Source organism: Chelon labrosus, assembly GCF_963514085.1.
Source record: "Chelon labrosus genome assembly, chromosome: 3".
NCBI classification, from domain to species: domain Eukaryota; kingdom Metazoa; phylum Chordata; class Actinopteri; order Mugiliformes; family Mugilidae; genus Chelon; species Chelon labrosus.
The window spans coordinates 12,329,303-12,351,403 of record NC_140339.1 but is presented as its reverse complement, the minus strand read 5'-3'; the positions used below and the strand labels follow the sequence as shown (position 1 = coordinate 12,351,403).

Sequence of the window (22,101 nt, the reverse complement as noted above, 5' to 3'; positions counted from 1 at the left end):
CAGAAACAGTAACATGCCCCCCTGTCTGGTGTCTGGTCTGGTCTATAGGTGGATGGTACATCTAAGTAACATCTGCATTAATGCCAGGTCCAAACGTTTCCCAGCAGAACATTGTATTGTCACAAGATGGTCAAAGTCATTCCCTTCACCTGTCAGTGGTTTTAATGCTGTGGCTGATCGGTGTAGCTCACCTGTACATATCAGCTTACTGACTATCAACTCTGACTTGTCATATATACATTCATGGTATGATTCATTTTACAGTGGAAATGAAGAAGCATAGAACTCTGAGCACAACAGGTAGCGGAGAAAAAAAGAGGAAGAAGAGAGGAAAGGAATAAGAAAGGGAGAACATCAAAAGAACATGGACATGATGGAGCAGGCCCGGGGGAGAGGCAATCAAACACCTCTCTCTCTCTCTCTCTCACACACACACACACACACATAGAGCTTACGTGTCACTCACATGTCAGAGAGGAGGGCAAACCCCTGTTGGAGATTAATTACTCAGTGCCATTCACAGAGGGAATTTGGGGATTTTTCCTCTCTTGTCCCATTTAGCGGACACACACCTCTGCCCCCAGGGACGTCGAGCTCTGCGGGTGCAGCCAAGAAAACCTGCCCGCTCTCTTTCCACGGTGACTGTGGGGCAAGCGCTCAGCGAGTCCACTTAAGCATTAACGTGACGAGGAGAAAAATAACGGGCGGGCTATCTGCTGCTTCTCTCTCTCGTTTCGCTTTGAACTTCAGCCGTCGTGATGTCCGTGAAGAAAACTTGTTGTTGACTCGATGATGCAAGTACCCCGCGCAAACACCAGCCTCTTTACACTTTGTAGTCAGTGCCAACGGTGTTTCTTTCCACTTTGTTCTTTTCTTTCATTCGGTATGAGAGACTTCACAAAGATCACAGAGTTTCCAAAGATCCTGAATTCATCATAATTTTTACTGAAAAACATCTGAGGTTTTATTTGATGCAACAACACAGAAACATGGCATCTTATACTGCTACTATATTTTAGTCCATCAAGGAGCATTTATCCACATTTATGATTGTTGGTTAGTCAGGATATTGCATCGCTGAGATTATTCAAATGAAACATGGTAAGCCCTGCTGGTTTGCAATGCAAATGCTACATTAAGCATCGGCTGCAGGCTGACTACTGTTGGCTGTGTGAGCCGTTAAAATGATATCTAATTTCAAAACATTTGGGGTCCCTTTATGCAATATATGGAAAATGTGGATCTTAGTAGTATGGTGAATGAGGCAGATGAGGTGTAATTGTTGTTGGTCCTCTGCAGTTTCCTAAACTAATTTCTTTTATTTAAATACTTGATCTTTGAAGCGGTGTGAATTGTACATTTGAGTTTGTAATTTTGAACCATGCACAACAGTGCAATTGAATTGAAGTTGAGCAACCCTTGGAAAAAATTGTTTTTTTTGTTTTGGGGGGTTTTGTGTTTTTTCTTTTATTTGATTAAGTTACTATTTACAGGTCATATATTTTGTACTTCCACTTAAATGTTGCTCTATCATCTTATAAATGTCTGATTTGCAAGGAAGGGCGATTGACTGTTGTACAATAATTTAGCTGCCCTGGATGTTTCCTTTGATGTGGAAGCACTCTAATTTCTGTATATCATTTTGAAAACTCAATAAAGATATTGTTGGAAAAAAAAAAAAGATATCTAATAGCCAACAGTGAGCTTTGTGTCGCTAAGATAAGATTTGTCACATGCACAGTTATACATAGTACAATTCACAGTGAAATGTATTTTAGTACCTGCAGCCAGTAGTAAAAAAGAACTACAGTAAAACAGTAATAATTGCACATAAGAAACCAGGTAAACAATATAAGTGTAAAAGTAAAACTGAGAAAACTAAAATAACATATAGACTGTAATATAAAATACAGACTGTAAACTCGAAAAACTTAGAGGGGGGTAGCTCGTATATATATATATATATATATATATATATATACACACACATTTACAGTATTGAAAACAGCTATGTGACTTAAGTGCAGTGGTGCAGTGGTGTTTAAGTCCGGTTAAGGCTCAGAGTTGAGCAGGCAGATGGCATCTGTATAGAATCTCTTCTTCAGCCTCTCAGTCTTTGTCCTCAGGCAGCAGAGAGAAGAGAGAGTGTCCAGGACTGGGCTGTTTGAGGATCTTCTTGGCCCTTAACCTGCAACGTTTTGGTATAAATGTCCTGCAGGTGGGGGGGGGGGGGGGGGGGGGGGGGTTCTGATGGTCTGCTCCGCTGAACGGACCACCCTTTTGAGGGTCTTAATTAAGGTTGAACTGACCATAGGACCTTCCTTTTATCCTTTTACTGATTTGTGCCACCTTTCCTTTACTACCATACTCTTCTTTCTGTCTAGTTTGGCTCTTTGGTGAATGCACTTGCATTTAAAGGTAAAGGTAAGGTAAGGTAGTGCTTTATTTGTCACTGTACATCATTCACAGGTGGTATCATGGTCGGATGGAGGGTTAGTCCCGAGCCACTGTGACCGAGCACGCCGCCACTGTGGGCCAGGCAGAACATGGGCGCCTAGCACCCACGGTTTTTGATGATGGTGGGAGGAAACCCATGCAAACAACGGGAGCATGCAGACTCCAAGAGGGGGCCCTGAGAATCTCTCCGCCCCTGGAATTCGAACCCAGGACCTTCTTGCTGTGAGGGACAAGCGCTGACCACTGTGCCACCGTGCTGCCCATTTAAACAAGAAAAAGAACAAATGAGCTCCTTCTGGAGACACAGTAGGTTTCTGAACACTTGCTGTGTTCCCATGTACAGCAGCATAAGTATTCCACTAATAATGTAAACTTGCCATGTAAACAGTTTAGTTGATCCTAATGATTATTGTCCATGTAAGCATTCTGTAGCCACCGGCTAGGAGCTGAGAAATGGCAGAGCAACACATAAAAACACACACATACACACATCTGTGCATCTCGTAACCCCTTCAACCACAGGTCACAAGATATTAAAGCACCACTACATCACCCCTATATCACCTCTTCTCCATCCTTCTCCTCTCTCTCCTTATCATTTGAAGTTCACGCCTCCTCTCTGTACAGTAGAGAATCATTTACAGGTGGTATTAAAACTGCCAGGCCATAACTCTGCACAATGGGGGTGGCTCAAGGCCAAATGTGTGTGTGTGTGTGTGCGTCTTTGTGTGTATGTGGTTGTAGCTCATGAAGTAGGTAGCAGCGAAGAAATGACTCTGATCCAGTTCAGCACAATGGTGCTTTGTGAGGGTGTCAGGCAGGAATGTGTATGATGGGAAGGATGAGCTATGCCAGAAGCTGCTCTGCGTCTGTGAACCTCTGCCTTCATAACTCTGCTTTTCCTCTTCTTTGTCATTTTTTTTCTCTCTCGCAGTCTTCTCTGCTTTTCTCCGATTCCTTCTTTGTTTTGCTTTAACTCTTCTCTTTTTCCCCTCTCCTCTCGCTTTGCATCTATTCACATGTCCTCCGCCATCACGGAGGAATGTGACCTGTGGAGAGCTGAAGCGATACTTGGGAGTATGATGTTACAGCTTTGACATATATCCTCGCAAGGGCATGGAGGGGTGGAGGGGCCTATTGTGTGAAAGCAACTTTCATCAAAGTGAGAAATTGGTATGAGAGTCAAGGGGAGGTAAAACCTTTAAAATCTACCCTTCAGCCCGCCAAACAAAGCTCTACTCTCATATTCTTGTGTCTGACAAAGAAAATCGTTTGAGCATCATCCACGGGAATTTCTTTTTAGATTAATTTTACATTTTCTGCAGGCTCCTACAAGCTTCAGACAGTCTTGTTTGTGTGTTAGAAAAAGTTTGAAGTCACTGAAGACTTTATTCTTGGTGCTGTCTGTCCAAAGACATCTGCCTGAAAAGCCCTCTGAACAACGACTCAGTCCCGACACCCATACGTCAGTTTATGTGAATAGTCTCCTACTCCTGACACATGTTCCTGGTAACTCCCACAATGCTCAAGCGCCTATTATCCAAAACAATGGTTGGATTTCATTATGGGGTATGTATCAATCGATGCACAAAACTGGAAAGTTCTACAACAAATCAAGGCCACTTTGTTGTGAACAAATTCAACTCTGTGGTGCGCTAATGACCATGTTGCTGTTACTGTTTCACCCTTCACTGCAAAGAGCTCGTCCCGAAAGATTTGGTCAGCAGATCTTAGCTGTGGCGTAATAAGTTCCCAATGGAGAGTTTCCAGAGCAGCTTGCCACCACAAAAACTGTGCAAGTTCGGAAAATTGTGAGCTGGCTTCCATGCTAGGAGACTTTAGGTTTCATTAGGAACATCTGTGAGTGGTGTCCACCTAAAATTCATCCTTACCGTCTTCAAGAAAATGCAACAAGTCCAGTTCCCCTTTCAGCTTTGCTTTTTGGACGTGGATGCCTGAGAACCCTCACACATACCCAAGTGCTCATTAATCATGCAGATAATCAAAAAGGCAATCCCAGTGTGGTAATGTGCATGCCTATCCCACCAGAAACTCTGTCAACAAGTGACTCTTGGGCAAGTGTGCAGGAAGAGGCAAGTTTGACTATTTGTGCTATCCACCCGTCGTGCAGGAAACTGAAGAACTCCTATAACTTACGTGACACAATTATCTGATTAAAAACTGTAATGTGATTACTAAGTCTAGGAGCCCTGACTTGTTGCAGAAAAATGTAATTAGATGTGTAAGCCAACGCTGTCTAGGTGTACATAGCTCTACTCTGCAGAACACAAAAAGGATAAGGGACACATGAGCATCCCGGGAGTTATCAGGAACGTGTGTCAGGAGTAGGAGACTGTTCACAAAAACTGACATATGGGTGTCGAGACTGAACTGTTGTTCAGAGGGCTTTTCAGGCAAACATCTCTGGACAGAAAGCATTGACAGAATTGCTGCTGAATACCCTCAGTGACTTTATAATGTGTTGCTATAATGTAAATCCAACATGTCTTTTTTTTTCAGCCCCTGCCTCTCAAGCCGTACTACGAAAAGCGCCCATCAGATGTGGTGTAAATGAACTGTGAGCTGCTCTTTTTCCAATGCAGGGCATTCGTCTAATTCGTGGTGATAAATGACGATGCACTTGTGAACTTCAGGCCTGCAGGCTGTATTGGCACAGACCCGCTGTGTTTTTAAAAGATGACATGGGATCGCATGACAGGAAAAGCAGCTGTTATTCTACCGAACTGGTGAAATCCGGCATTCTGAAAATCTTTGGAAAGAAAAGGAGCAAGGCCTGAAGTACAATAAGGCTTAGTTCACACCTTTATTCGTGTTTTTGCTTGTTTGTTCATTCGCCTTTTTTCTTTTTTCTATGAAGGCTGCTTTATAGAATGAGAGAGGCAAAGGCAGAGCTGACAGATCTGTTAGGATAAAGCCGTGCCAGGGACCCATGCAGGTGTATACACTTATGATTTCATGTTCACCATAATGTTTACATGCCATCGGGCTGCATAATTCCAGTTCACCTCCATATTTTCATAGCTGGATTTCAACATAGATGTCACCTCTTGTAAAACGAGAGCCGAATGATGTCAGCGTGTCCCGACCTGAAGCTGCTGCTTTGACAGCCATGGCCCGGTGGAGAAATTTACAGCCTCTCTGGTTAAGAACACTTGGCACTATTGATTCAGTGGAGGATTTTGATTACTGCGCCGCTTAAACAAACAGGTGACAGGTTGTTTTACCTTTTAGTGACCTTTCTGTCAGGTAGCTGTTTTTCTGCTCCTTAAGACGCAGGTTTTTTTAAGGCTTTCTAACACATTTGACATTATAGTGGCTGGAGCAAGGAGCTCCGGCCCCTATTTTTAAGTCAAATCTTTTGCAAATTCAGCTTAAAAGTATAAAAGTTGCAAATGTGTCATTTACGGCCATCGTTGACAACTGTTTTCAGTTTTCCATCACATTGCTATTCAGATTTTTGAATAATGAAATTGAGCCTGATGTGGTGTTTGTGGTCCTGGAGATCAGCTAGTGATGTTACATTCAAGAATAATTCGATTATTTTCAACAGCTTGTCGGCACGAACAAAGGGAGCCTTTCGTTTAATTAGTGTTACCAAATATCACTGCGGTCTTCCCCACAAGTTGAGAAATATTTTGAACTGCGCAGGTGGTGCGAATTCAACCGTCTGTTACACAAGCCTTTGGTGGCGTCGCCCGCACCTTTCCTGATGGGTAGCTTTGAAGCTCAGCGCGGTGGCTTTGCGGTAGCCATCTTGGAAGTACCTGACTCTTAACTCCTGGCTGATTCGAAAGCGGTGGAAGGGACAAATTTCAATCTGTCAGTCAGGATTAGCTCGCTTTTAAACCAGCCGTTGTTGTTTTTGGCACTTCGGCATCCATATCCTTCGTTTTGCCACTTCAGCACTCTTGTAGAGACTTGAGCAGTTTACAGTGGAAGTGTGGATTTTTTTTTTTTTTCAGTAGCTACTTCGGTTTGTTCTGCCGTCAGTAGAAAGTGGCATGAGTCAAACTTCACAATGCAGCAGTTCAATATTTGCAAATCGGAGAAATATTTCAAAGCAGGGTCATTAAACATTCTCCCAATAAGAAAAAAAGAATAAGGAGGAAAGCAATAGAGACATTTTTGAGACCACATGCATTACTTCTGTTTGGGATTGACCGTTAAATCCCTGTGATTGGTGTTGAAAAAGTAAATTTTGATACAGCAACCATACTAAATAAGTCAAATAAATTATTAAATCTTCGGTGCCTCAACCAGGCCTTGTTTTCTCCTTCTTGGCATGGCCACTATTTGTCCGAAGGAAATTTACTTTTCAGTACTCGGTTTGCACATTATCTTTAAACACAGAGCACTGGTGACTGTGGAGCCCCACACGAGAGAAAGTCAAGCCAACTGTCTGGCTCAAAGCCTGTGTACAAGTATGTCTTAACACAGCAGCTTGTTTTTAAAAGCCACCTGTGGAACCCTTCGGTGTGTCTGCCATTTCCCCCGTTTGAAAGTGCCTCCCTCACAAACACATACGCTGTACACAGACACAGACACACACACACACAGACACGCAATCCTCACATTGGAATTAAGCTGAGGATTTGTTGTGTTGGTGCTGGTGGAAGAATTTACAAGAAAACGCTGTCTGCTCTGTGATCCATGGATTTTTGAGGACACACCCTCCCCCCTGCCCCTGCCACCCCCCTCCTGCTGTAATTCCCATTCCAGCTACTGAAGTCATATACATGTATTTAGCTGTGATTACTCAGTCTGCTTGTGATGCGTATAAAGAAGCGCGCAGCTGGATAAGCATATATTTCACACTGTTTTTTCAAACGTCAGTGTTTTCTTATTGCTACAAAGAGTAATCAAGTGGGAAGAGTTATTTTGGCCAGTTAGGTGACGGCCACTCAGTTTGGAACTTGAGTATAGTCCATAAGCAAGCTAGGCTGTTTGTGCAACATTTGAATTTAGCATCTATCTGAGGTCTCACTATTAGTTTGAGCTGACCTGTAGTTAGAGTCTGTTTTTAAGGCATGTCTTCAGATATTGGGCTGCTACTTTGAACTGCTATTTTTTACATCCCTTATAAAATTACAGATTTAAGATATGAAGTGACAGACCGTGCAAAAACATCTCTCACACAAGATGTGAAAGTAAACAGGAAACAAAAAAGTAAACACTTCTTTCTTGCATGTTAAATAGAAACAGTACATATACTGTACACACTCACTACACACTTACCACTTAGGAATACTCCACAGTCTGTAACATAGCATTCTCTAAAGGCCGTGGGACACAAAGCCCAGGCCATCAGTGAGCGTCTGCGAGTGTCTATGGTCCTAGTTTTTGCGGAACGAGTAAGTAAGAAACAACTCTCGGATTGGCTGTTGAGCTTAGCAAACCAGAGCAAAAAAGAAAAAAAGCTGAAATCAAGCGACAAACGGCACACACAGACACCGTTATCGAATCGGAACGTTCAAAAATGAGCGCATGCGCCAGCTGGCTCAGAACTGAGTTGACGTGAGTGGAAGTCACAGTCAGCTGAAGTGATGCGACACAAAAGAGTGAAAGAAATTCCAAGATAACAAGTGTGTGTTGAGAAATATACCACAAATATTAAAATTATTTCATGTCAGTTATTTCTGTGTTTGTACAATCTTTAATGTTGGCATATGACCTCTTTATTCTTCAATCTACAGTCACACACAGCTGTTGAATGTGGCCTTCATGTGGATGTTACTCAGACATGTCCACCCACCTAGACCAGACCAGGCACCCTCACCCTATAGCAAGTATAGGGCAGGTGTTGACCTGGCCTCCAAATTCACTGGATCCCAAACTGATCAAGTATCTGTGGGATGATCCACAGAGGCCCCTCCCCTCTACCAACATTCTGTTGCCAGACACCACAGGACACCCTCAGAAGACCCATGACCCATTCACTGATGAGTCACAACTGTTTTGGAGGCACAAGGGAGACCTACACAATATTAGGAAGGTGGTCATAATGTTATGCCTGATTGGTACACATAGGGGGAAGGCTTGGTCTGATAATGCAGGTCTGTGTCAAAGACTTGACACTAGCACCCTCAAGTGGTGCATGTCTAAATTACAATTAACTGAATCCTTTTTTCTTCTTCTCTGGCAGTCATTTTTTTTTTTTACCTTAAATGGTGTTGCACTATGTATCTATATACCTTTTATTTATTTATTTATTTATTATTTATTTTTATAGTTTTTGGAGTAAGTGTTCGCTGGTTTGGTTTATGACAGCATATGTCATAATGGCTGTGTGAATATTAGGCTGCAATTTGTTCCAAAAAAAGGCATATTGAGTGATTCAGACTAGAATTCTCCTTCATTTGGCCAAAACACTACAAGCACCGAGGAAAGGACTCTTTTATTATTATTATTATTATAAGCTGCCCTTTTTTTCTCCTGACAAGGTGAGCGCTACAGTCGCCCAGTGCACTGATGTGCCAGATGGTGGCAGTCTATGAATAATGCATCGTTACCTTCAACCAGACAGGACCAAGCTGATCTGAGGTCAGCTGAATGTCACAGGCGTGGTTCATGCTGAGTGGTGGAACATGGTCCGCCACCTCCGGCTACACTGGAAATGGCACTAAACACTTCTTAGAAAATGACAGTCAAACCAATCTGTGGTACGGAATGAGGTTTCAAAGCCACTTCCTAGTTCAGCATTGTATGGTAAGAGCTATTTGATTACACACACAACCTTAGTTAATAGGTTTAATGTTTTGTGAGACATGAGACTTTAACAGGCATGCGGAAATTTTGTCTGCTCTCTATGGGTGTTTGCATGGACCTCTCTACCTTTCCCTCTCCCTCTCTCTCTCTCTGAGTCAACATTAGCAGAACAGGACAATCTTGTACTTTCTCACACTTAAAACAAGTTGTTATACAGTGGTTGTCTCTTTAGCACCATCAGAGCTCGTTGAATATTTGTATTTTAAGTAATATCCTAACAAGTGAATTAAAGTCCAACAAATTGAGAAGATGAGAAGATTTGACTATTCCGGTTTTTGAGGTAATGAAATGAAAATAAATAAATAATTGTATACATCTCACTGTTTTACCATTTCATGTCCCTACTATTGTATTCACTTATGTCACTTTATGCACAAATAAAATACCACAAAAGTTTCCATCATTGTAATTTTTTGTAGAAATACAGTCTTTAATCAGAATCAGAATACTTTATTAATCCTTCAAGGAAATTGTTTTGTTGCTGTTGCTCCCATAAAGTGACAGTTGTGAGTTGACAGAGCACATACAAAAGAACAAAAGTAGTACAAAACTATATAAAAAAGAAAGTAAGATGCATTTAAAATAAAAGAAACAATATTGCACAAGTATTCACAATATACAGAGGTAAAAGGTTGCAAATAAATTAACAGCGTCTGAAGTGTCACGTTGGGGGTAGCGGGGGTTGGAGGTTAGGACCCAAATGCAGGACTGAGGAGGCTGAGGCAGGAGTAGGCAAAAAAGTATTTAATAATAAAAAAAAAAAAAACACAAAAAAAAAAACACAAAAGCGCTGCAGATGAGGCAGGATATCCAAAAACCAAAACACTATGAAAAACTAGATCAAGACATGGAAAGACTATGGCATGAAACACACGAACATGGCAAACAAACAGTATGACACGACAAGGAACAAAGGCGAAGGCAGGGCTATTTAAACACACAAGGAACAGAGGGATGACGAGACACAGGTGAAGCAAATCAAGAAACAACACAAGGAGAAAGCAATGACCTAATCAAAAGGAAAAAAACACATGGAGTAACACATACACAGGAAATCCAGAACTTAACAAAATAAAACAGGAAACAGAACAGAAAAACTAAACACTAAACCATGACTGTGAAAAACCAAGAAGTTAACAAAATACAATAAACAGAAACCCAGGAAACTAAACAAACCATGACAAGAGGGAGGAGTTATAAAGTTTGATGGCCACAGGCAGGAATGTCCTCCTGTGGCGTTCTGTGGTGCATTTGAGTAGAATGAGTCAGTTGCTAAAGGTACTCCTTAGACTGGCCAGTGTGTTGTGGGTGGAGTGGGTGAGATGAGTTGTCCAGGATGGTCTCCACTCTTGCCAGCATCCTCCTCTCTGACACTGTTCAAAGAGTCCAGCTCCACCCCTACAACATCACTGGCCTTGCGGATCAGTTTGTTGAGTCTGTTAGCGTCTGCCACTCGCAGCCTGCTGACCCAGCATGCAACGGCGTACAGGAGCGCACTAGCCACCACAGACTCATAGAACATCCTCAGCACTGTCCGGCAGATGTTGAAGGATCTCGGTGTCCTCAAAAAGTAGAGTCGACTCTTCTAGAACGCCTTCTTGTAGAACAGCTATGCACCGAGTGCACCGTTTGGTGCATAACTGAGTGCACCAAATATACCTGGTGCCGGGTTCTTCAAGAATAGAGATGGGATTTACGCCTCTTTGAAGAGAGACACGTCTTGTTAAATCCAGTCCCTTCAAAGAACCATTCAGAAGACTGGCTCATTTTGATATTTATTTTTTCAGATGCCAGCCAGAGGGTAACTAATCTTATCTGACAAATAATCACTGGGAGGAATGATAGGGTAAGATTTTTCAGTCAGAATCACTGAAACGTAGACATCCTACCAATACACATATATTCTATAGGTGGGATATCTGAGCGTTAATTATTATGACATATTGATTCTAGATTAGGGGATGATGTCAGTATTATAAACACAGTAGAAAGTAATGCTTAGCAACAATTAAATCTATATTCTTGCCACAAATACATAATGTAGCGTCTCACACAAAGGAAGCTACATTTGAAGATTTGAAGTGTTGATTAAATTAACACCATATCTATGAGGTTTAATCATATAACCAAACTATTGAATTAATACCATATCTATAACGCTATGTCTGTAATCATGTAACCAAACTAGTTAGAGGGGAAGAAGGACACGGCCGTATGACCGTGACCTTCCACCAGGAAGATGAGGTGAAGACAACCGTGGCACATGCATATAGACTGTGCCAGAAAGTAGACTTATATGGTAGGAAAAGACACGGGTTTTTACAAAGAGAACAAGGACATGTTTATTGAAAAGGGGCCGCGTCCAGTGACTTTAACAGGCACGCGGAAATTTTGTCTGCTCTTTACAGGTGTTTGCATGGACCTCTCTCCCTTTCCCGCTCCCTATCTCTCTCTGTCTGAGTCAACATTAGCAGAACAGGACAATTTTGTACTTTCGCACACTTAAAACAAGGAAATGTTTATTGAAAAGGGGCCGTGTCCAGTCCCTGCATGTAAATGAAGCACAAAGGTACATCAGTTGCACAAGACCACAAAATCAATCTGAACTCGCATGGCACCCAGAATCAGACTCAAGTTTTTATCTTTTTAAGACTAAACTGTTCCTGCATCAAACTTTGACTTTGACTCCAGTGATTCCTCCAGACTTTGAAGATACTCCAGATACCAGTAGACTCCAAGAACCAAGATTACGTGTTGAAGTAAAGAGGTACAGGCTACAACTGGTACAGCCCGGTACCTCATCCTTTTCTTCGACAGCTTTTCTGCAAGTTTATTGAAGACGGGCAACTCTCGGCCGCAGCCCACGCCAACAACATAAACACTGTCAGTCCGGCACTTCTAATATCCGACTCTGGCTCGGCAAACTCTCAGCTCTACCATCTATCACATTGTGCGTTCACTGACATCAAGGACAAAAAAACAATCTCTACAACCACAACAACAATGTTAAATGATAGAACACAATGTAACTGAAAATGACTAAGTGTCTGTTAGGCTGAAAATAGACAGTTCATGTGCTACTGTGCATTGCAGATATGTATAGCCCAGTTCGTCACCATCAGTAGCATTTAACAATACTTCACAGCGTGTTGTAAGATGGGATAGTGCAGCCGGGTTAAAACAAAAATGCAGTATTTCTCCAAGTCTCTTCCATGTACAGCAGCTAAAGATCTAACAACTTTGACAATGGTCTTGGTTTTCAGCCTCCTATGTTACCACGGGGCGTTTAGTGAAGTCATTAATTCACTGCTGTCGAGACGATTTGAACCGTTCCTCTTAAGCTGCTGTAGCTATTGCAACTTGTACACGAGAGGCCTTGGTATTGAAACTGACCAACACAGTCAAGTCACAGGATTTAATCATATTTAGCTTTATTGCCACAATACTATCTTGATTAACAATGATTAAGGATGATTGTATGTTCTGTGTCAACAGTGGCACTAATCATGGTGGCGCTGTTTAAGCCAGAAACCATCATTCAAGCGTATGAGATATAATTATAATAGCTGGATAACAGGTTGAAACATTACTCGTGCAGCAGTATGCACAAAGGAGAGTTTCACTGGAGAAACTCTAGAGGTCCTATACTTTGATGACCAAGAGAGCAACTTAAGAAAACACATGCAACAATGGATGAAACACAAACAAGTCTGCTTTGAACAACAGGCATCTCCTAGTCGGGTCCCCGGGAACATTTCTGTGGTTGTTTAGTTTATTTTATTATTTTTTTAGGCTATTTTCTTACAGTGACCTTGTACAAAATGCATTAATTACTTAAAAAGGGAGAAGATACACTGTACCAGATTTAACAAATATCTGGTAATATATTTCCTTCTGCAGTCCCAGGGCAGGTAGAATACTGGAATATACCGCAATAATAATAATAAAATAAATAAAACAACAGCGCCCATCACCCCTCCCTTGTCAAGACTGGACTTAGTGACTTCAGTAAAGTAACAGCATGCTGTTTCAGTTGAATGATTTGTTCTAAAACCAAACTGCATAAGATGTAATAGGTTTTCAGAATTCAGGTGGGCTAGCAATTGTTCACCTACCACCTTTTCAATCACTTTCGAGACAGCAGGAAGTATACTGATGGGTCTATAATTACTGACTTCCTGTTTATCACCCGATTTGTAGTTTGCCTTACTTGCAGCAGTATCTGAGTTTCGGTTCAGCGCATGTGTTGGCAACCTAATGATGTGTTTTTTGCATGTGTTTTCTTAAGTTGCAGGATGTTGAGCTTTCTTAGAAAACACATTTTCCGCTGAACTGTTCAGAGGAATGACACAGCTTCACGGTTTGTCAAAACAAATGACATGTTTGCCTGCAAAGCAAAAGCAAAAATAAACCTTTTCCTTCTTCTTTTATATTTTGATGCCTCACTTAGCACCTCCATCCTGATTGATGTGTTGTACTGTATAATATAGGCTATAATTTATTATGGTTAGAATGAATCCGTTGGATTCGATTCATTTTAGAAACTACACAAAAACTCAACACCTCTGCCTCCCAAACAATAAATATCACAAATTGCATGAACACAAAATTTTCATTTAATTTATTTAACTGATCAGAACAACAGTGCAGTTTAGTAAACACAGACAGAGACAGTCTAGCAAAACAGTTTCAACCATGTGTTTTTTTTTTTTTTTTTTATATAATACCAACACATTTGCAGGTTTGTGTCAAACATTTGTTTTACAAACAATTATAAAACAAATTCTGTAAAGTTTTCCTTTCATATAGTAAGAACATTATCTCAGTATTTCTTCCTGGTGTAGTACACCCCTCATCATCAAGAAGAACAATCTAAACCCCTGTGTTCTTTCTAACTTCAGGCCCATTTTCAAGCTCAGTTCTTTGTCAAAGGTATTAGAAAAGGTAGTTTATGGCCGACTTCAGGCATACCCCGACTATTTTTGACCGCCCTTTTAAGAGTTTTTAATGACCTGATTTTAACTGTTGATTCTAGTAACTGCAGATCACAGTAGAGCACAACATCCTTACGTCACATCTCAACCTGTGTGTAGGCATTAAAGGCACAGCCCTGATATAGTTTTGATCTTATTTATCAGACAGGAGTTTCTCTGTCCAGCTAGGCCAATATTCCTCAACAGCATCCCCACTTAGCTTCCTCAAGGGTCTATCTTGTGACCCAGCCTTTTTTTATTGTACATGCTGCCCTTGGGGTCCTTTTTAAAAAAAGTATAACATCTCACTTCATTGTTTCGCAGATAATAATAATAATAATAATAATAATAACTTTATTTATATAGCACCTTTGAAAAACAAGTTACAAGGTGCTGTACAACAACAACAGAAATAAAACAGGTCAAATACAATTTCCTGGCAACAACGTAATAAAATCACCAAGAGAAATAAAATTGGACTTAAAATTTAAAATCACCCACCCACAACAAAGTAATCATACAACAATAATAAAACAAAATTAAGTTTGATTAACGAAGATGATTTACAAAGAGATTTATTTATGTTTTTCTGCTTGTACAGCACTTTGGTTCAACTGAGGTTGTTTTTAAATGTGCTTTAGAAATAAACTTTGAACTGACTTGACTCTATTTTCTTTGTTTAACATCTGAGTTGACAGTTTCCTGTTATATCACATGTTAAGAAACTCACAAAACTGGCCTGTAATGACCTTAGTAAAAAAATAAAAAAGTTATTTTCCAGGGGTGGGACTCGATTTAAAAAATTAATCTGATTAATTAGAGGCTTTGTAATTAATTAATCTTGATTAATCACATTTTAATCGCATAACAATATTTTCCCCAAAAAGCAACATTTTTTAATTTAAATGGATTTTAGTGGACGACTGAATCAAATAATAGACACGGACATGTATATTGTAAACTCAAGCCCTTTAATGTCTGGAAAAATTCATTTAATTGCATTTCAATTTAAAACAGTAGAAAAAAAAAGAAAACATCCCTGGCCAACACAGAGTGGACCTAAAGTTAAAGTGCCATTTTTTCCGTACATTTTCAGAACAGTATTGACTTTAAATGGTTAAAAAAAAAAAAAAAAAAAACAGTTGCCAACACGTCTTGTCTGTACTTGGACCAGGACTGCTAACCCTAATAGCTCTGGCAGTTTCTCACTGCAACATGCTTTGCAATTAGATGGTACCGCAGGGTTGAAGTGCTTATAGTTTTTTTTTTTTTTGCACAATTTGCACAAAACCCCACTTTTATCAAGGCTTTCATCAGGTACTTTTTTTTTTTTTGTTAAATAAAATTTGCCTTCCAGCAGCCCTAGCAACGCGCTTTCATCCGATTCCTTCATTTTGGTAGCCGTCAGCCGAGCTCTGACGTGTGAATCAGTGTAGTCGGTGTACCACAAAATCGTGCAGTGACAAAAGTTTGTTTGGGATGCAAACTGCGATTGGATGCGTTCCATTGTTTTGTAATGAATTAATCGTAATTAACGCGTTAAAGTCCCACCCCTATTATTTTCATAAGCTCTGGATTTTCCTGTTACGTCCTGCTCTGCAAGAAAGTCAAGGTTCAGCAGCAGTTGATTAGATAAGGCAGAATTAAGCAGAAAAAACACAAGCAGACATGTTAACTTATATTGAAAGTACTAGCTAACCCAGTTTCACAGTAAAAAATTGCTTCAATCTAAAGATGCTTCAGCCTGAGACAGTCATGCAAAAACATGTACCTGACTCAGGACCACATGAAAGTGCCACTACTGCCTGCAGTCTCAAAGTTAGAGCTACATTTTGTAGTGTTCCTTGGCACCATTTGTCTGTTCTAAGGTCATCAGGCTATAGTGCTGATTAACATGGTTCTTGCTTGTGTGTTGGAAATAATACATTCTCAAGTCGTCTTTGCATAGTCTAAACTACCTTCAAGAAGTTAAAAAAATAAAATAAAAATTACCAAAGGACACAGTACACATTTCCCAGTGAAACACAACACCCCTATCATATTAAGTCATCAGAATTACAGTAACTGAGCTTTCCACTGATTTAATGTTTATTTATATTTTGTAATTTAAATGAAACTAACTGTATCATGCTCATAGTATGTAACAGGATGGCTGTTGAAAGCTGCTGCTCTCTCATTTATACCATCCTATGATTTTGCATGTGATGAAAGTGTTCTTTTGTTGGTGGCAAATTCTACGCAGTCCTACAGAGGGTTCGGAGGAGTTAAGAACTTAGCTTTGGTTTCAGTTTCAAGCGCAGTCTTTTTCTTATTCCACGTCAACCCTGTACTCTCATTTCATTTATTTTCTCTTCTTGTGGTGGAAGCGCTTCAATTTCCACCAAATGCCTGCAAGTGCTGGGTTATTTCAATTTTTAGATCTGAGCAATCTTTTGTTAACGCCTTTCCTGTAAACTGAGGTAGCTGGGCAGGGCCAGCAGTCAATGCAAAGAAACAAAGGAAATGGCTGGTGATGCAAACTAAAAAAAAAAATGTTTGTTTGTTCCACATGAAGTGTTGTAGACAGTTCATATGGGGTCTTCAGAGGATTGTCATGATTTTTAAGAAACTCTTGAAGCTCAGAGAGGTGTGTTTGGTAGTGTGGCAGCTTCATGGAATCAGCTTCATCTGACCAATATAAATTTTAGATATAAAAATACAATATACATACGCATTAATTAAACACCATCCTTCACTCTTCAGCACAAAGATACAACTTTAGAAAGGAAAATAAAGATTTACCTGAGTTAGACTTCCAGAACGGTTAGAAAGTGTTATCACCATTGTCCCCTGCCATGGTAAGATCCCAACACAAAATTATTCCACTGTCCCATATCAAAGAAAGAACCCAAAAATAGTAAACAGTTTTTTTAGTTTTCTCTTCCATCTTCCACCTCTACACCGTACGAAGCTCATCATAATGTTTTGGTGCCCATACCAGGCGGGTGACTTGTATGTCACTCTTGTCCGCAATACTCCGGTCCCAGCAGTACTCCGGGGAGAGCAGCCTGCTAGGTTTATTGACCCAAAAGTACTTGTTTAGATGACTCTCATCATGCCACAGTGCCTCCACATTGTTGTGTTTATCCTCCATGATGCTCTGATAGCAGGAGTCTGCCAATTCCTTCACTTTTTCACACGATCCTCCGAAGACAGCAGCGTGGTAGTAGTAATCTCCGCCTTCCATGTAGGCTTTGGATTTGGGGTTTTTGTCATAGGTGAACCTGTATTTCGGAAGCTTGTAAAAGTGGGCGTGAAGCTGAGCCACAGATTCCCCCAGAGCCTCTGAGCCGAATCTCCCTTGAAACTCCTGATCCACGTCAAAGCAGAAGACATATCGGAAGGTGTGGCGGAGCTCTGACTCTATTACCTCTGATATGGTCTTCATGCGCATCATGGAGATGTCCTGCCACCTGGTGTGCTTCTCCACCTTGACCACCTTCATGCTTCGCTGAGGGGCAAGTGTGATGTTTGGCACCTTGTCTGGCAAATCTGTAAACACGTAAAATGTCACCGGCAATCCCAACATGAAGTGTTTTTCCGCAGAGGTGAGGAAATTACTCAGGTAGGCGTCCAGGTACCTTGAATAGAGACACAGGAAAAGACAACTCAGATTGTGTTTGGCTTTTTTAAGTCATTGCGATAATGAGAATAATTTGCATTTTTTACCAAGCCTTACAGCATTGACACAGCATTACATAGCATCACGTCTGCAGCCCTCAAACACAGCACCAGTCCTTGAAGGAGCCACTAAGTGACCATGTTAAAGGGGTACTACTGTTTTTTACAACCTGGACCATATTTCTAGCATAAAATACGATCATTTACGCAACCCGTATAACTTTTGTGTTATTTGCACTCATCATCCGGAGTCTGTAGATTGACCTACAGACCCCGGATGATGTCTTCTGACCTGGACGATGTCATCTCTGAGCGGCCCGGATGATGATAACAGGTAACTCTGGACTCAACGGGGAATAGCATTAGCGTATCATAACAAAATATTGGTGAAATGAATGAGTTTAGAGGCTGTGTCTTGATGCCCCAGTCACTCCCGCTATAATGATATACATTGATCTAATTATCTCCTGAGTGCAAACACAAAAGTTATATGGGTGAGTAAACAATCGTATTTTATGCTAGAAATGAGGTCAAGGTTGTAAAAAACAGTAGTTTCCCTTTAAGAGAGAAACGTACCTTCCCACTGCAAACACGGTGAGAGCCACAGCTGACTTTTCTCGGGTGTGCTTTTCATCGTAAGCCTTTGGGTCGAACATCCCCTCCCATATGATAGGAGCTTGCCAAGATGTCCGTGTCTCAACATACTCCCGTGCCCTGGAACGTAAGATGAAAACAAAGACAATGATGAAAGAAGGATTTACACTAATATCTTGAAGGGCGGCACAGTGGTGTGGTGGTTAGCACTGATGCCTCACAGCAAGAAGGTGCTGGGTTCGAATCCAGTGTGGAGTTTCCATGTTCATGTGTCTGCGTGGGTTTTATAGAGGGAATTTGCCACCTGACTCCCGCGTCAATAAAACCTCAAAGGACATGCAAGCTGAAACCTCAGGTGAACTCTGATCACAAGGATGTAACACGATGTGACTTTCATCTATTTAACTGTGATGACTTTGAGCCCTGCCAGACCCTTGATGCAGCTCCTTCTTCTCCACTACATGGATAAACGGTGGACAGTGATGAAGGCTCTTCATCAGATGTGCGCATAACCGGCGCTTTACGCGAAACAACATGGGTGAAAAGGAGCTGTCAAAATGAATACACACACATAAACAGTAACGTTACGTGATAGACTGGCGACCTGTCCAGGGTGTTCCCAACCTCTCACCCGATGACAGCTGGGATAGGCTCCAGAAAATGAATGAACGAATGAATAATATCTTGAAGAGATATGTTACACTCTCCTCAGCTAGTCTTATCGTGTCAATGTTTATGTTGAAATTAAAATTGTATTTGTTCCATTATCTCACAACTGAAGAACTGGAAGAAAGTCAACAGTTCTGTTTCTTACAGCAGTTTTTCATTGTCAAAGTCTACTTCAAACCAAAAGACGGATAAGATAAAAACTGCCAAATGACCTTTCACGTACTTGGCACGCTACTGAAATGACCAGAGGCTGGACTGCAGATGCAGTTATATCAGCAGTGGAAATGCAAATGATCAAAATATGAGCACCATGCACCACGGCAACATTCACTATTCAGTTAATGTGTTCCTACACACAAGAAGAAAAGGTCAAAAACTCTAAATTTTGGGAAAATGTTTTAATTCTTTACATCCATATCTTTATTTTAAGTGAGATATTATGAAGTAGGGCATTATTTTCTTTTGATTTTAAATAAGTTAATCCATATTTTTGTCCTTACTGAAAACTTTGGATCTACTGCCAGACTCATAATAATATTACTCAAATCCAGATTCAGAAAGCTTTCTTTGTTCATGGTGGGGCAATTTAATATATGACCCTTCATGTGAGAGACTGCACGTAGTGTTTGTAATGTTTTAATTTTCTTTCGAAAGATCATCTGACTCTCCATCACAAAAAAAAAAAAACACAATAGTATGACATGAATTTTTTTCATAGGAGAAAAAAGACACAGATTTGTGAGTCCTTTTAATCTTAATAATCTATTATCTACAACTCATACTGCAGTATAGTTTATGCCGACACATTAACAATATTTACAAATGACTTAACTGGAAGGGCTGAGAAAACAGTTCATTGGACCTTTAGTCAATTGCAAAAGAAGCCACAGGTTTTGAGAAAATGAAGCAAAATGCCCAAAAGTGCAGTTTCTCAAATGGCTACTTGAAACCCCTTGAGACCCCAATGTTAAAATCTGCAACTTTACTGCAGAAATGAATCAGTTGTAATAGAGTATGGTACAAAAAAAAAATAAAAATCCTCTCGACAACTGTATGGAGGTGGATTTTTAGATGACTCACTTGTTTCGGTTGTATTAAGGTGTAAAGTTCTGCATAATCAGTAGTGTTGCCACTTTTAAGTGGCAGCTGCATTAGTATATTAATCTAATAAAGGACAGATTCCTTTAAATCAAATAAATTGTTTTATTTACGACTTTCAGGACAAAAGTCTTGTCTGCCTGTAGACACATCATTTGCTCTTTGACTTGTTTGTTTGATTGGGAGGAAAAGCTTAGTCTACATTAGCACTGGCAGTGCAGAAAACATCGCAACAAACAAAGTCATTTTGTCTGCATGTTTCAAAGATTATAAGATGCATATATTGTGCTGTTCCGCTGGTCATAAGGAAATATAAGCAAACCGTCTCACACAATCACTCCCACACAAGGGAGCTAAGACAAGAAGAAGAAAAAATAGTCATAAAGCAATACATATGTAAATTTTATGGGGAAAGTGGCCTTGGGAAAGTGCATCATCAGAGTGCAAAGTCGTCAAGCACATATGAGAGGTAACGACTAAGCAGACAGTTTAAAATGCAGTGAAACATTAACCAGGAATGGTTACAGTAGCAGCGTCCTCGTGTTCATCCTCCTTCTTCTCGACATCCAGTTGAACAAACACTTATGCTTAATATATCTGGCCTCCTGGTAGTATGAGTAAGCCTGCTATTCAAATTAGACTCTCACCTAAACATATGAAACTAAACTCATTGTCATACTGTACTGAAAACACCACACACATGCATACTGTTCTCCCCTAAGCACGCAGGTGAAAATTTTCCCCTTGTGTGCCAACAGGAAACTATTTACACCATTCAGCTCACAACCAACTTCCTTCTGTAGTAGACTTCATGCAGGGCATGCAAGAAACACGCATTTCAATAAGTTTACATGCTCACATGACATTTCTCACGCTGAAAAGTGATAAAACTCGCATCGCAGGACATTAGCAATATACTGTAATTAAAAGAGATTAGTAAACTATGATGAGGCGAAGACAGACTTTATGCTATTTGTTTTATGGATCATTTTTACCTTGATTAAACAGCTCTGGTCAGATGAATGACTTGTAACTTGTTACGGGGAGAGTGGAGGCTGTTTGCACTGAAGTGAGTGTTATTGTAAAGCTTTTGCAAACTGTCCCATTTTCTGGCAAGGGACTCTTAATGTGGAAAGAGCCTTTTGTTAAGTAACACTGAGTAGTTTTGATCCTAATCTTTACCGAACAGAAATAAAAAAAATTAATAATTTGATTATATTACACACTATGGGTGATGTTCAGAGGGTAGGGTGATTATTGAGGTTTGAAGACTTGATTCAGGTGTCACCATAAACCTTCAAGTTGCAAGTAGAATTTGGTTGTTATGCTTAAGGACTCGCAACACTTGGTTGTGTGTCCTTGACTAATCCTTGTCAAATCCAAATGACCGGTTTGTAATTTGTTTCTCATTTGTGAATGTTGGGCACAGCTCCCACTTCTCTAAAAGTTTTGCATGCAGCTCATGTGTATTTTGTTATTTGCCACATGCCGAAGTTGATTCCCCCCCCAAGCTTCCTGATTCTGGCGCTTCTGTATCGGACGGACGGACTTTTGTGATGTTCCAGCTGAAGAGCAACTGCCGCATGGACAATTTCTAATTACAACCTTTCTAAAATACCCGTATCTCCTTATCCCCTATACCCTGATCTTGACCAATGCACATTTACAGAAATACTGTTGTTATTTCCTGGAAACTGATCCAAGAAATACGTGGCCTTTGGGATTTCTTTCAAGCAACAGGTAACTCGTTTGATAGAGAAATTAAGTGTGCCACTAAATTACTAGTTAGCATAGTCTGTCTATCGTTCATCTCTCTTTCGGTTTGTAAAGAAAATGAAAGCTGCAAGGAGCTATGGACAAAACC

General features: G+C 40.5%; 1 protein-coding gene across 1 annotated transcript; it reads right to left on the bottom strand.

Moving 5' to 3' along the window:
• Window positions 1–13,880: 13,880 nt before the first annotated feature.
• On the bottom strand, window positions 13,881–18,572 carry LOC311486048 (N-acetyllactosaminide alpha-1,3-galactosyltransferase-like). The gene is made up of 2 exons (XM_084541804.1): window positions 18,453–18,572; window positions 13,881–17,836 (listed from the first exon to the last, which is right to left on the bottom strand). Exons 1-2 carry the CDS (start codon window positions 18,530–18,532, stop codon window positions 17,152–17,154), a joined length of 765 nt encoding a protein of 254 aa, XP_084397930.1. The 5' UTR covers window positions 18,533–18,572; the 3' UTR covers window positions 13,881–17,151.
• Window positions 18,573–22,101: the final 3,529 nt, after the last annotated feature.